This window comes from Trichechus manatus, unplaced genomic scaffold (genome assembly GCF_000243295.1).
Source record: "Trichechus manatus latirostris isolate Lorelei unplaced genomic scaffold, TriManLat1.0 scaffold00057, whole genome shotgun sequence".
Taxonomy (NCBI): Eukaryota; Metazoa; Chordata; class Mammalia; order Sirenia; family Trichechidae; genus Trichechus; species Trichechus manatus.
Genome location: NW_004443993.1, coordinates 3,824,109 through 3,840,851, shown reverse-complemented (window position 1 = coordinate 3,840,851; position 16,743 = coordinate 3,824,109). Strand labels below are relative to the sequence as shown.

At 37.9% G+C, this 16,743-nt stretch overlaps 2 protein-coding genes across 2 annotated transcripts; both read right to left on the bottom strand.

Moving 5' to 3' along the window:
* Positions 1-229: 229 nt before the first annotated feature.
* Positions 230-1,254, bottom strand: LOC101355013 (olfactory receptor 7G2-like). The gene has a single exon (XM_004378576.3). The coding sequence runs from the start codon at positions 1,166-1,168 to the stop codon at positions 230-232; it is 939 nt and encodes a 312-aa protein (XP_004378633.1). The 5' UTR covers positions 1,169-1,254.
* Positions 1,255-13,092: 11,838 nt separating this feature from the next.
* LOC101354758 (olfactory receptor 7G2-like) lies at positions 13,093-14,265 on the bottom strand. The gene is made up of 2 exons (XM_012556191.1): positions 13,354-14,265; positions 13,093-13,101 (listed from the first exon to the last, which is right to left on the bottom strand). The coding sequence occupies exons 1-2, from the start codon at positions 14,263-14,265 to the stop codon at positions 13,093-13,095; spliced, it is 921 nt and encodes a 306-aa protein (XP_012411645.1).
* Between the last annotated feature and the right edge of the window lie 2,478 nt (positions 14,266-16,743).

The following is a 16,743-nucleotide window of genomic DNA, read 5'->3' as shown; positions in this document are numbered from 1 at the left end:
TCTATGGAACTTTCCCAAAGAGACTCAGCTTAGAGACTTAAAATAATTTGTGAAATAGCACAGAGTGACACAGAGACTAAAGTCAGATTTCAAACCCAAGTTAAATTACACTTAGCCATTTTGTTACATTATTTTAGAAGAACGTGGTAATGAGTTCGGCATTCTGCCTCTCATGTATTCTTTTACTTTGATGCAATCTAGAAAGCCAAGCTGAAAGTAGATAAGATAATCACTGAAAAGCAGGTATGCTCCTGATAATTTTTCTCAATGCCCCCTTCATGTCCCTGTTTCTCAGGCTGTAGATAAAGGGGTTCATCATGGGGGTGACCACAGTGTACATCACTGAAGCTACTGCAGTCTTCTTAGAAGAGTATGTAAATGCAGCACTAACGTATGTACCTAAGCCTGTCCCGTAGAACAAGGAAATAACTGACAGATGAGATCCACAGGTGGAAAAAGCTTTATACTTTCCATCCACTGATGGCATTCTCAAAATGGAGGAGACAATTTGGATATAAGAGAAAATGATTCCAGAGAGAGGAACACCACCTAATATGGTAGCTGCAAAATATGAGAAGATGTTATTGATGAGAGTATCAGAACAGGCAACCTCGATGACCTGAAGAACTTCACAGAAAAAGTAAGGAATTTCCGGGTCTGTGCAGAAGGACAGTTGCAACACCATCAGACTGTGGAAGAGGGCATTCATGATGCTAATGAACAATGACAGTAGAATCAGCAGGCCACAGAGCCGGGTGTTCATGATGACTGTGTACCTCAGTGGGTGACAAATGGCCACATAGCGGTCATAGGCCATTACTCCAAGGAGGAAATTTTCCAAAACACCAAAAATCAGGACAAAGCAGACCTGGACAAGGCAGCCTGCATAAGTGATGCTCGGATTCTGTGCTTGGAGGTTCACCAGCATCTTTGGGATCGTGGCCGTGCTAAAACAGATGTCAGTGAAGGACAGATTGGCAAGAAAGAAATACATGGGAGTGTGGAGATAGGAGTCAAAGGTGACAGCCAGGACAATGAGCAGGTTTCCCAGGACAGTGACCACATACATGGACAGAAACAGGCTAAAGAGGAGGGTCTGCAGTTCTGGATCCTCTGTCAGTGCCAGGAGAAGGAATTCTGAAGTATCTGTTTGATTCTTAGGTTCCATGTTGTTGATGAATATGATGGAAAAGATATGAGAATAAAATGTGTGGTTTCTGGAACAGGATAAACTGCATCACCAGAGGCAAGCATCATCTTAGGAAAGAAGGGAGAGGAATAAAGAGGAAAACAAATGGGGTGTCTTCATTACGTGTATTTTGCTACTTAAACAAATAAACAGATGCTGATATAGCAGAGAATTCTAGAAAGGAGTAAAATGGTGGTTATGGTTTTTGTTTTATTTTTGCACAATCTGCTGGCGTGATCATTTATATATCTGGTAATTTTGTAAAGCCAAACATATAGCCTAAGGAAGTAGCCTAGTGTGTCTGTCTGGGTCTCCATTTCAGAGCCAGACAACAGAGTTAATATGAAGGTGTGTTAACAATCAGAAATGAGAAGATAAGGTGATGGAACACCCCCATAAGAATGCAAGTAAATGTCAGAGAATTCTGTAATAGTCATCCTGTTTGCTCAAGAGTAACATGGTCCCTGCCATTATAGAGAGAGAGAAGGAGACTACCTGAATGAGAGCTGCTTGATCATTGATGCTAAGATACAAGGAAAAATGTCAGGAAGATGGCAGACAGGCAGAAGTCCTATGGTTGACTTGGTTCCAATCATTTCATGCATGTACTCTATTCACAGCTTCACCTAGATGAATCTTGACTAAAACACCTGCCCTTATTTCCAAACATTAGATAAGTGATTTTAAGTTACCTGACTGGCATCACTGAGGAATGATGCATGACATCTGCCCTGGATGGTGAAGTTGGAAGGTATGTCCTCAGGAAAAGCAAAGGGATTGAATGAAGCATGAGGCTTCTGAGCAAGAAAGAGCATTTGTAGACAGAGTCTCAGGTGTGGCTACTTCCTGACTATGGGAGGACTGTTGAGTGAGGTGGTCACAGGCAGACTATTTGCAGTCTCTATATCCCTGGGGGCTCAATATCCAAAGCTCTTCATTAACCATTTTTATTGCCATTCTGATCCCAGGGCAGTGCAAATCTGTAAAGACCAAGACAATAGAAGGCATCCAAATTGGAAAAGAAAAGAAACACTACCTCTGTTCACAAATGACATGACCTTTGTCGTGAACTGAATTGTTTCTCCCCAAAAATGAGTGTATCAATTTGGCTGGGCCATGACTCCCAGTATTGTGTGATTGTCCACCATTTTGTCACCTGATGTGATTTTCTTATGTTTTGTAAATCCTGTTTCTATAACGTTAATGAGGAGAGATGGGTGGCAGTTGTGTTGATGAGGCAGGACTCAATCTATGGGATTGGACTGTGTCTTGAGCCAGTTTCTTTTGGGATATAAAAGAGAGATAGAGGGACTTCATACCACCAAGAAAGCAGAGCTGCGAGCAGAGCACATCCTTTGGACCTGGGGTTCCTACATGGAGAAGCTCCTGGTCCAGGGGAAGATTGATGAGAAGGACCTTTCTCCAGAGCTAACAGAGAGAGAAAGACTTCCCCTGGAGCTGACACCCTGAATTTGGACTTTTAGCCTACTTTACTGTGAGGAAATAAATTTCTCTCTGTCAAAGCCATCCACTTGTGGTATTTCTGTTACAGCAGCTCTAGAAAACTAAGACAACACTACATATGGAAAATCCTGAAGAATCCATAGGAAAGATACTGTGGCTAATAAATGAATTCAATAATGTTGTAGGGTACCTGGACAAAACACAGAAATCATTTTGTTTCTGTACGTCAACCATTAGTGCCCTTAAAAGAAAATTAAGGAAGAAATCCCATCTACAATAGTGTATGAAAGAATAAAATATCTAGGAATAAAATTACTGGAGAGGGAAAGACTTGTACACTGAACACTATAAAACATTGTTGAAAGAAATTCTAACTAAATGGAATAACATCTGTGTTCATGGATTGGAATGTTCAATATTGTTAAGATGTCAATACTACCCAAAGCAAACTACAGATTTAATGACATTCCTGTCAAAATTTCAACAGTGTTTTTGAAGAAATGGAAAATCAGTTCTCTAGTTCATTTAGAACTGCAAGAGACATTGAATAACCAAAACAACCTTGGGAAAGTAGGAGAACTTAAATTTCCTGATTTCAAAAAGTACTATACAACTACCCTAATCAAAACAATGTGGTAATGATATCAGGATATAAATATAGACCAATGGAATAGAATTGAGAGCCTGGAAATAAACCCATACATCTATGGCCAGTTGATTTTTGACAACAGTGCCAAGTCCATTCAGTGGAGAAAGAACAGTCTCTTCAGTAAATAGTGCTAGGACAACTGGACAACTGCAAAAGAGTGAAGTTAGACCCACACCTCACACCATATATAAAAAGTAACTCAAAATGTATCAATAACCTAAACCTAAGAACTAAAACCATAAAAGAAAACAGCAGTAAAACTTAAAGACCTGATTTTGACAATGGATTTTTTTTTTTTTACAGTCTTTCTGGAGCCATGGAAGCTGGATGAGCCCCTGAAACTATCGCCCTGAGATAAACTTTGTTTACTTATTGTGCTTTAGGTGAAGGTTTACAGAACAAACTAGCTTCTCATTAAATGATTAGTACGCATATTGTTCTGTGACATTGGTTGCCAACCCCAAGACATGTCAACATTCTCCCCTTCTTGACCTTGGGTTCCCTATTATCAGCTTTCCTGTACCTTCCTGCCTTCTCGTCCTTGCCCCGGGCGGGTGTGCCTGTTTAGTCTCATTTTGTTTTATGGGCCTGTCTAATCTTTGACTAAAGGGTGACTCTCAAGAGTGACTTCATTCTTGAGCTAAAAGTGTGTCCGGGACCCATGCTCTCGGTATTTCTCCAGTCTCTGTCAGACAAGTAAGTCTGGTCTTTTTTTGTATATGTGCGTGTGAGTTAGAATTTTGTTCTACATTTTTCTTGAGCTTTGTCCAGGACCCTGTATTGTGATCCCTGTCAGAGCAGTCAGTGGTGGTAGCCAGGCACCATCTAGCTGTGCTGGACTCAATCTGGTGGAGGCTATGGTAGTTGTAGTCCATTAGTCCTTTGGAGATATGCAAATGTACAATAAGCACAGGAAAAGATGCTCGACATCATTAGACAAATGCAAATCAAAACCACAATAAGATACCATCTCAGTCCCACTAGGATAGCTATTATGAAAAAAATGAAAAATAACAAATATTGATGAGGATGTGGTGAAACTGGACCCTAAAACCATTGAGAGTGGGAACGTAAAATATCCTGCCACTGTGGAAAACACTGTGGTGATTTCTCAAAAAGTTAAACATAGAACTACCATATGACCCAGCAATTCCATTTTTAGGTATATACACAAGAGATTTGAAAACTGGGACTCAGATAAATGCACATCAATGTTCATTGCAGCATTATTCACAATAACCAAAAGGTGGAAACAAGCCAAGTGTCCATCAACAGATGAATAGATAAATAAAATTTTGTATCTCCATACAATGGAATATTATTCAGCCATAAATAGAAATGAAGTTTTGAACATGGACGAACCTTGGAAATTTAATGCTGAGAGAAATAAGCCAGACAAATATTTCATGATTCCACTTACATGAAATATCTAGAAGAGGCAAATGCATAGAGAACAAAGTTTATTAGTGGTTACCAGGACCTGGGGAGGGAGGGAATATGACTTATTCCTGAAGGGGTACTGAGTTTCTCTTTGGGGTGATGTAAAACTTTTGGAATAGGATAGTGGTGATGGGAGTGCAACATGAATGTGATTAATATCTTTTAATTGTACACTTAAAAGTGGTTAAAATGGCAATCTTTATTATATATATCTTACCACAATAAAAATTATTTAAAACCCACAATGAGATACCACTTCACTCCAACTAGGGTGGCTATACCAAAAATATGGATAATAACATGTCTGGGCTAGGATGTAGAGAAATTGCAACTCTCATTCACTGCTGGTAAGAATGAACATTGTGTGCCATTTTGTAAAACAGTTCGGCAATTCCTAAAAAAATTAAGCATAAGTTACTATATGGCTCAGCAATTACCCTCCTAGGTATATACTCAACATAATTGAAAATATATGTCAACACAAAAACTCATACTCAAATGTTCATAAAATCATTAGTCATAATAGCCAAAAATAGAAACAACCTAGATGTCCATCAACCCATAAAAAACCAAATCCATTGTTGTGGAGTCAATTCTGACACACAGCAACCCTATAGGACAGAGTAGAACTGCCTGATAGGGTTTCCAAGGAGCAGCTGGTGGTCTTGAACTGCTGACCTTTTGGTTAACAGCAGAGATCGTAATCATAATTGAATTTAAAAAATGTAGTGTAGCCAAACAATGGAATGTTATTCAGCCATAAAAAGAAACAAGGGGATACTGCATAGTTTAAAATCAGGAAAGGTGTGGGTCAGGGTTGTATCCTTTCACCAAGATTATTCAGTCAGTACGCTGAGCAAATAATCTGTGAAGCTGGACTGTATGAAGAAGAATGCAACATCAGGATTGGAGGAAGTCTCATTAACAACCTACTTTATGCAGATAACACAACCTTGCTTGTGAAAATAGAACATGACTTGAAGCACTTACTGATGAAGACCAAAGACTACAGTCTTCAGTATGGATTACACCTCAACATTAAGAAAACAAAAATCCTCACAACTGAACCAATAAGTAACATCATGATAAATGGAGAAAAGATGGAAGTTTGTCAAGGATTTCATTTTACTTGGATCCACCATCAATGCCCATGGAAGTAGCAGTCAAGAAATCAAATGATGTATTGCATTGGGTAAATCAGCTGCAAAATACCTCTTTAAAGTGTTAAAAAGCAAAGTTAACACTTTGAGGACTAAGGTGTGCCTGACCCAAGCCATGGTATTTTCAGTCACCTCATACGTATGTGAAAGCTGGACAATGAATAAGGGAGATCAAAGAATTCATACCTTTGAATTATGGTGTTGGTGAAGAATACTGAATATACCATGGACTGCCAGAAGAAGGAACAAATCTGTCGTGGAAGAAGTATAATGAAAATGCTCCTTAGAAGTGAGGATGGAGAGACGTCATCTTACTTTGGACATGTTATCAGGAGGGACAAGGATGTTCTTCTTTAGAGAAGAACATCATGCTCGCTAAAGTAGAGAGTCAGCAAAAGAAAGAAAGGAAGACCCTCAACAAGATGGACTGACAGAGTGGCTGTAATGATAGGCTCAAGCATAGCAACAATTGTGAGAATGGCACAGGACCAGGCAGCATTCCATTCTGTTTTACATAGGGTTGCTATGAATCAGAACTGACTCGGCAGTACCTAAATACAACAACAATAAAAAGGAAGAAATTCTGATATCTACGCCAACATGAATGAACCTTGAAAACATACTGAGTGAAAGAAATCAGACGAAAAATTTTACATATTGTATGATTTCATGTATATGATATATCCAGAGTAGTCAAATCCACAAAGAGAAATCAAGTTAGTGGTTTCCAAAGACTAGGGGTTCAGAGAAATATGCAAGTGACGGCTAATGGGTATGTGCTTTCTTTTTGGGAGTTATATAATTGTTCTAGAATTAGATAATGGTGATGAGTATACAACTTTGTGAATTTACTAAAAAAAATGAATTTTACAGTTTAAAATGATGAATTTTATGGTATGTGAATTATATGTTAATAAAACTGTTATTAAAAGTAAAAATAAATTTAAAGCTTTTGTAGATCAAAGGACTTTATCAAGAACAGAAAGAGACAGCCTACAGAATGGGAGAAAGTGTTTGGGAATCATGTATCTTATAAAAGTTTAATATCCAGATTACAGAAAGAACTCCAATAACTCGATGATGAAAAGAAAAACAATCCAATTAAAACAAAGGACTTGAGTAGGTAGTTCTCCAAATAAGATATACAAATGGCCAATAAACACATGGAAAGATGCTCAACATAACCAGTAATTATGGAAATACAAATCAAAACCACAATGAGATCCCATCTCACACCCACAACATTGGTCATTACCAGAAAACAGGATAGTAGCAAATGTTGATTAGGATGTTGAGAAACTGGAATGTTCATTCATAGCTGATGGGAGTGTAAAATGGTACAGCCCCTGTGGAAATAAGCTGGTGGTTCCTCAAAAAATTAAACTCAGAATTACCATCTGACCCAGCAAACACTTCTAGGTATATACCCAAAGGACTTGAAACCAGGCACTCAAACAATTATTTGTGCACCAACATTGATTGCAGCATTATTCACTATAGCGAAAAGATGAAAGCAACCCAAGAGTCTATCAACAGATGAATGAATAAAAGAAAAATGTGGTTTCTGTTTAGGATGATGAAAAATGTTAGGAAATGGACAGTAGTGATGGTTGTACAACATGGTAAATGTATTTACTATCATTGAATTATATGTTTAAAAATGGTTAAAATGGCAAATGTTTTGTAACATATATATTTTACCATGATATAAAAAAACCCAAACGTTAAAGGATATTGCAAGGATGAAAATGAGAGAAGTGACGATCCTTGCAATGAGGTGTACTGCCCACAGATCTGGGCAGGCCTGTTGAGTGGGTGGTCATAGGTGTACTCTTACAGCCTTTGTGGCCCTTAGGGATTCAATATCCAAAATTCCTCTTAAGTAAGAGGTTTTTTTTTTTTTTTTTTTTTTTTTGCTGTCATTCCGATTACAGGCAGTGCAAATCCTTAAGGAGCAAGGTTTAGAGAAGGAAGCACTTTGTGTTGGCGATTCCCACACCCTGAGGCCAGAAATACACCATCCACTTCTCTCCAACTCTTTCTTCTCACTTTCATTTCAGGCTTTTTGCACACATGGACAATCTCCCTTCTGTGACTGGATTCTAGTCTTCTACCTTTAGGTACATCCAAAGATACTGCAATCCTAAAAACAATATCAGGAAGACCGACACCACTGTTTAGATTTAAAAAGATAATTTATTTGTTGGTTATAGATATAGTACCTGCATAAATACAAGTGATAATATAGCAAATGTACTTGAAAATTCAAATTCTAGGGCTAATTCTACCATATGGCTCGTTGAATGGTGATTTTTTTCTTCATATTATATTTAACATTTTCTAATATAGTCTCAGGATACATGGGTGGCACAAACTGTCTGTGCTTGACTACTAACCTAAACATTGGTGGTTCCAACGTACCCAGTGGCACTCCATAGAAAGGCCTGGTGATCTGCTTATGTAAAGATTACAGCCAAGAAAACCTTATGGAACTGTTCTACTGTACAACACGTGGGTTTGTAACATGTGAGTTCGAACTGACTCTGCGGCAACAGGGTTTGGTCAGTGTTAATATAATATCTGTAATCAAAATGGACTGAGCCTGTAATAGTCATTCTATTCCTTTTTTAGAATTTTAACACCAACTTTTCCTAATTTCAAAGTAATATCTTCAATATACATTTTCCCCCCACATTATAGATCATAGGTTGAAATTACAGCTCTTTTTATCAAGATTACTGTAGTAAATTGCCAATTATCATGGAAGCAGTAAACCTGTGATGCCTTTGTGGTTCTAACTGAACGATGTTGGGCCTAGTTTGTTATTACAACAAACATATTTTTAGCTGACTGTTATGTTACAATAATTAAGACCTGTAATTTGAGTGCAGGGATAGATACAACAGACCTATCGATCAGATGAGAGAGCACAGATAAAGACCAACACATAAATAGTTTATTTATTACAGAATGACATTACCATGAATGTATGGACTATTTATTAAAAGGAGCTACAACATAAAAATGAATTTGAATTCCTGTCTCACATCAAGGGCAAAGATAAATTCCAGGTAGATACATGCTTCAAATGTAAAAGGAAAAACACATAAATCCTTAAGTTTGAGATAAGTAGAGGTTTCACAAACGAGATCTATTGAGCACAATTCATTAAGTAAAGTACTGAGATATACAACTCTATTAAACTAAGAACATGTGTTCATGCAAATATGCTATAAATGATGTGCAAAAACAAGCTACTCACCTAAAGAAGAAATTAGCAATGCACATAACTGACAAAAGTTAATATCCTGATTTAGGTAAATAACTGTTACGAATTAATAAAATTAATCAAAGATAATTTTTAAACTAATAAAAACATCAGTTAAAAAAAAAAAATCCAGCTCATTAGAAATACCAGAAGAAAAAATGTCCAGTAACGGAAAAATTAAAACAACAACAACAAACCAATTACAGTCACATTGATTCTGACTGAAGGCAAATCCATGTGTGTCAGAGTAGAGCTGTGCTCCATAGGGTTTTCAATGGCTGATTTTTCAGAAGTACATTACCACACTTTCTTCCAAGATGCTTCTGGGTGGACCCAAACAGCCAATCTTTCAGTTAGCAGCTGAGAGTTAACTATTTACACCACCAGGGACTCCAGTGGAAAAATAAATGTCCCATAAATATGTGAAAAGTCCCTCAATTTCACTAATGATAAAAGAAATGTCAAATAAAGAAATAATTTTTACAACCACTACATTATCAGAATAAATGAAAACATGTGGTGATGATATGGATAATCAAGAATTTATTATGGATGTTTAAGTTGGTTCATCCACTTAAGAAAACTCTTTGGAAGTTTCCAAAGGAGAGTAGGTATTCCCCTACACCCAAAAATTACACCCCAGTTATAAAACTCATTCTGATTTTCTCCAGGAGATGTGTATGTGAATATTCAAATAGATTTATTAATAATAGAAAACTGTCAGCATTAGAAAGGATACCTATTTTGTAATGTCACCATATATAATGTAAAATATACAGCATGTAAATAAATGAATTACTGCTATATCCAGCAGTATGATTGAATTTCAGAAGCACAATCAGGACACAAAAGTTACACATTGAGATTTATCTATTAACAAGTTTAAAAAGAGGCAAATTTATAAATTGGATAGGGATATACATAAACCAAGAAACCAAACCTGTTGCTGTCGAGTTGATTCCGACTCATAGCTACCCTATAGGGTAGAGTAGAACTGCCCCATAGAGTTTCCAAGGAGCACCTGGTGCATTTGAACTGCCGATCTTTTGCTTAGCAGCAATAGCTGTTAACCACTACGCCACCAGGGTTTCCAGGGATATACACAGAGGTGATTAAAAATGACCTTTAATTCCATTGCCAGTTTTATAGAGCAAATATGATCAAATACTGGCAATTTCACATGTGTATTAGTTTCCTAGGGCTTCAATAAAAAAGTACCACAAAGTAGGTGGCTTAATATATGGAAAAATTGTTGTGTCACGGTTCTGGAGGCTGGAGGTCCGGATGCATGGTGTTAGCAGGGCTATTCTCTTTCCAAAGGGTCTGGGGAAAGATTCTTTCTTTTCTCTCCCAGTTTTTGGTATCCGCAGGCATTCTTTGGCTTGCAGCTGCACCGTAACTCTTCCTCTGTGTTCACATGGCCACCCTCCCTCTGTCTCTGGCTTTTTTATAAGGATACCACTTATCAGATTTGGACCCACACTTTTCCAGTATGACCTCATGTTAACCGAAAACAGCTTTGAAAACCCTATTTCTGAACAAGATCACATTCAAAGGTACTAGGGAATTAGGACTTCAATCTACCTTTTTGGAGGAAGTAATTCAATCCATAAAAAAAGGATTCAACACATTGAAGAACATCAGAGGAAATGATAAATACAGAATTCAAGATAGTGTTTGCCACCAGGAGAGCTTTCAAATGGTTTCTATGGTGATGTCATCACTTTATTTCTTAAACTATGTCACAAGCGTATGAGTTTTCATTATATTACTATTCTTTAAGAACTATAGGTACACTTTACACACTATTTTGCATATTATATTTTAATAAGTAAAATTGTAAAGATTTCAATGTCCAGATTCTTTTATATTCCAGATTCTAAACACATTCTGTCATGTTCTTCTACTATTAAAGTCATGCTTCTCAGACTTCAGCATCCATCAAAATCTCATGAAGTGCTTATGTAGAATGCTCATCCTTTGGATGTCTCCCCAGAGATCAAAGTCAGTAGTTCTTGAATGAGGCATGGGAACCTGCAGTATGAACGAAGGCCTGATGTGACTCATCTCTGCAGGTGTTCTGGGGATAAAAATGGAGGCACTAGAATACACTGGTGTGCCAGGTGAAGAGTTGTCCTCCGAGTGTGGTACTGAACACAATCCCACCACCACCACAGTGATGACCAGAACAAAAGGCTCTCCAGACACTCCACTGATTCTCCCAGAAGACCTGTATTGTTGCCATCTCCACACCACAGGGATGATTCTCACTGATGGCCCTAGAAGCCATAATCAATATGTCTTCCTCAAAATAAAGTCCATCTCCACAGAGAAAGTGTTTTCCTCGCAAAGACACTTTAAAAACTTTTACATGGGATTCCTAAGAGTACAGCCAGCCCACTAAGACTTCAATGATTTAATTAATTTTACTCAACCATGTTTCTCTGTATTGACTCCACTAGAGATGAGAAAGAAAAATTGCAAAATAAGGTAACTAAGGAGAGAAGTAAAAACTTCCATACACTCTTACTAATACATCGACGAGAAGGAATCAAAGCATATAAAGTTTCAGAAACATTTTCTCCCTTTATCCTGCCTGTTCAATAATTTTTCGTTTGATTGTATTATTAAGACACATAAAAGCTGCTGATAGGTATTATGACAAAGGTAAACCAACAAAACTTTTGAGGCAAGTGGTAGAAATATGTGAGAGCAAGGAATAATAAGCCTTATAAATAATGGCAACATACAGAACACACATGTCCTGGTTAAATTTTATTGAACATCATATGTCAGGCATTGTATTATGTATTTGTAGTGATTATAGGGGTTACCTTCCCAACATAAAATCTACTGTACATAGTCAGGCTAAGCTTACATAGTAATTATTTTTCACCCATGATTAAGAAGTGACATATGATGCTATTCTCGGTGATGAGATGGGAGGAGACATCTTCTGTATGGCAAGGTCTATTAACAATAGATCCACTATTAACAATAGGTTCAGGGACAAGTGGTCAGTTTTATGGCTCTGAGTATCATGTCTGGATATGACACCTGACTCTGTTGCAGCCATTTGTCACTATGAGGGGAACCATTGCTAGGTGAAATCATCTCAAGGGGAACGAATGAAGCCCTATTGTAATGTTCCTGTGCGTTCCTTAGCTTTAAAGTCTTTGTAATGAAAGATAACGCTCTTAATTGAGCATATTAAAGTCAGTGCTTATATTTTCTTATTAGAACCGATGGCTTCCTCACTGATAAGGTTTTATTATATCACAATCATTAGAAACCACAGAGATAATCTAATTATGCAAATTTTATAGATTATGAAGGGGAACAGTGGTGGTTCAGTGGGAGAATTCTCGCCTCCCATGTGGAAGATCCATGTCTGATTCTTGACCAGTGCACCTTATGCATTGTCACTGGAGACTTGTGTGTTGCAATGATGCTGAAAAGGTTTCAGTGTAGCTTCCAGACTAAGACAAACTAGGAAGAAAGTCCTTGTGATCTGCTTATAAAAAAATCAGCCAACGAAGACACTATGCATAATAATGTTCTGATCTTGTTGTGTCATGAGTTGATGGCTAACTTAGCAACATATAAAATCAACAACAAAAGATAATAAAACTGAGGATAGTGGGTGCTGATTTTACCTTAGACACAGGTAGTTTACCAGTGATATGTATTGATAATAACTATATTGAGGCATAAAAATTCAGCTCCCTTATCTCTCATTGGGACTAACTGGGTTTCCATTCACACGGCTTTATCCATGGGATCAGGCTGAAGCTAGTCTCTAGCTATGCCCACAGCCTTGCCTACATTCTTTACCTACCCTATTCACCTTTTCCTGTTTTTTTAATTCTAGGAATGTTCCCCCCAAATCAGTTAATAAAGAACCCTGCCTCAGGCTCTGATTCTATAGAACCTGACCAAAGAAACTGAGTTTAGAGAGTTGACGTCATTTGTCAAACATCACAAAGTACACAAGAATCAAAGTCAAGTTTAAACACCAAATTGAATTGCACTTATCCATTATGTTGTTTAGTCCTTTTAGAAGAACATGGAGATGGAAGAGTCAGGGATTCTGCCTCATGAGTATTATTTCACTTTGACACAATCTAGAAACCCAGGCCCAAAGAAGATAATATAATCACTAAAAAGCAGATATGCTCCTGACAATTTTCCTCAAGGATCCCTTCATATCCCTGTTTCTCAGGCTATAGATGAAGGGGTTCATCATGGGAGTGACCATAGTGTACATCATTGAAACAATTGCAGTCTTCCTGGATGAGTGTATAAATGCAGCACTAATATATGCACCAAAAGCTGTACCATAAAATAAGAAAACAACTGAGAGGTGAGATCCACAGGTAGAAAAAGCTTTATACTTTCCACCCACTGATGGCATTTTCAAAATGGAGGAGACAATTTGAGTATAAGAGAAAATAATTCCAAAGAAAGGAATACCAGCCAGTATGCTAGCCACAAAATATATGAAGATGTTATTGATGAGGGTGTCAGAGCAGGCAACCTTGATGACCTGAATAACTTCACAGAAGAAGTAGGGGATTTCCGGGTCTGTGCAGAAAGACAGGCGCAACACCATCAGGCTGTGGATCAGGGCATCCACAATGCTAATGAACAGAGAGAGTAGAGTCAGCAGGCCACAAAGGCGGGGCTTCATGATGACTGTGTACCTTAGTGGGTGACAAATGGCCACGTAGCGGTCATAAGCCATTGCTGCAAGAAGACAACTTTCCAAAGCAGCAAAAACCAGGACAAAGCAGACCTGGGTGAGGCAGCCTGCATAAGTGATGCTCTGATTCTGTGCTTTGAGGTTCACCAGCATTTTTGGGATAGTTGTTGTGCTGAAACAGATGTCAGTGAAGGACAAATTGGAAAGAAAGAAGTACATGGGGGTGTGGAGGTGTGAGTCAGACCCAACAGCCAGGATGATAAGCAGGTTTCCAAAGACCGTGACCAGGTATATGGACAGAAACAGGTTAAAGAGGAGGGAATGCAGTTCCAGATCCTCTGTTAATCCCAGAAGAAGGAATTCAGAAACACTTGTTTGGTTTCTAGATTCCATATTGTTGATGTATCTTATGGAAAAGATGGTGTGACAAGACAATTAAATGTGTGGTCCCTAGACCAAAAGCAGCATCACCAGAGACAAATGTCATCTGGGGGAAAGGTAAGAGAGGAATGGTGGGGAATATGGAAAGGGTATCTTCTGTATGCCCATTATTTATTCATTTAATTTAAAAAAGACCAGAAGCTGATGTAGCTGGGCATAAACATTTATTTAATCAGGAAAGAGGTGAGGAGGTGCTCATTTTTTTTTTTTTTTATTACACTATCTGTGCTGTTGGAGCCCTGGTGGCAAGTGGTTAAGAGCTTGGCTGCTAACCAAAAGGTTGCGAGTCTGAATTGACCAGCTACTCCTTGGGAACCCTATGGAGCTGTTCTACTCTGTCCCATAGGGCTGCTATTAGTCAGAACCTACTCAACAGCATATAACAACAACATCTGTGCTGTTATGATCGTTTTACATGTTTGGTAATTTTATAAAGAGAAACAAGTAGACTAGGGAGGCAACTTGATGATGTTTTAGACTCCACCTCTTTCCCCAGAGATCAGTGCCAGGCAACGGAGATAACAAAAATTTGTGTTAAGAACCAGGAATGGGAACTTAAGATGAAGCTGATAACTCTCATCCTGCACCATCACAAGAATGCAAGTAAATGTTAGAGAATTTTTTAAGTTACATTGTTTGAGAAGGGCCAGATTTCTACTCAGGAGAAAAATAGTCCCTGCTGTTGCAAAGACAATTAAAAGACTGGTAGAATAAGAGTTCCCTGATATTGGTGCAAAGATATAAGGAAACACATAAGGGAGATGGAAGACAGGTAGGAGTTAGTGGTAGACTTGGTTCAAATCACTTCATGCATGTATTCTCTTCACAGCTTCCCCTGGATGAACCTGTAGTGAAACAGCTGTCCTCATTTTTAAACTTTAACTAACGGATGACAGGTTACCTGGCTGGTATCACTGAGGAATGATGCTTGACATTTTCCCTGGGTGTAGTAGATGTGTCCTCAGGAAAGGCAGACAGATCAAATGAGGGACAAGTCTCCTAGGCATGAGGATCAACTGTGGGCAGAGTCTCAGGTGCACTGCTTCCTGACTCAAGGAGGGCTGTTGAGCGAGGTGGTCACAGGCAGACTATTTGCAGTCTCCGTCTCCCTGGGGGTAAATACCCAAAGCTCCTCATTAATCCAACATTTTTATTGTCATTCTGATCCCAGGGCAGTGCAAATCCTTAATGACCAAGACTTCAAAAGGTGAAATTCATGATGGCTGATTTCCCAACGTTGCCAAACCAGCTGCATGCCATTCATCTCTCGTCACCTGTTTCTGTTCACCTCAATGTCACATACCTTGTACATGGGAATGCATTATCCCTCTCTAACTGCATTCCAGTCTTCTTTTTCTAATTACAACTGAAAGCAACTCTATCTTTCCAAAGACATTAGGAAACCTGACTCCTATTTTAGGTGTGAAGATATAGTTTATGTATATGAATATAATATTTAGAAACATAGCTAAGAGATTGTAAAATGCAAATATTCAGTGTTGTTTCTTTCTAAAAGTCATTGAAAGTCCCTTGAACCTTAATCTTTCTTCTGTATATTTTACATACAGCATATTCTAAGCTATTTTCTCTGATCAATTCTGACTGTGATAACTGTAGAAAGACCTGCTACTTCCTTTTTAGGGTTTCATAATCAGAGTATCCAATTTCATCACAATAGTTTCTATGTAAAATTTTATTCACATTAGTGGAAGGAGGTTGATATTTTGTTTCCTGGTTTTTAATGGAGTTGTCAGAATTCACAGTGTCATTGCTAGGCACTAGTATGCAGTTTATCCATAATCTCAGTAAATTTAGATAGATAACAGCCATTATTTAACATGTGAAGATGGTGCTCCAATTTAATATTCACTTAAAAAGCTTTTACCTTTAATGAACTCACTATTTTCATGTATTCATCAACTTATTTTAGCACATCTAACTATTTCTATATAAATTTTTTAACCTATAGTTTTCTACATATATTATTTAAAAACCAACTTGTGACAAGATGGCATTGTGATGTTACCATTTGCTATCTTAACTCCATTCACTTCAAATACATGAAATAACAGATAAAATAAAACAAAATATAGCTGGTCTCAAAAAAAGATAAACTTTTCCAGGTCCCACAGAAACACCTGAAGCATAAAAATACAAGTTGTTTTCCAGGTACCACCAAAAACAAAAACAAAAACCCTCAAACATAAAATGGTGCATATAACTGCTGCAAGTTTCAGAAAAGCCTCCATGGAGGAAATGACCCAAGTTACCAGCTGTTTTGGTGGCTGAATTTGTGTTACTCTCAGTATTACCAAGTGGGAGAGTCAGGAAATCCAGTTGAGAATGGTAGGAGTGGTGATTGGTGAGGGCTACTGTGAACCTGTAGCACAAGAAAGAGTGAGCACATAATTGAAAAAGAGAGAGGGGAAA

Excerpts from the sequence above, each read along its gene's own strand:
- LOC101355013 (XM_004378576.3), bottom strand. The coding sequence starts at position 1,168 with ATGGAACCTAAGAATCAAACAGATACTTCAGAATTCCTTCTCCTGGCA.
- LOC101354758 (XM_012556191.1), bottom strand. The coding sequence starts at position 14,265 with ATGGAATCTAGAAACCAAACAAGTGTTTCTGAATTCCTTCTTCTGGGA.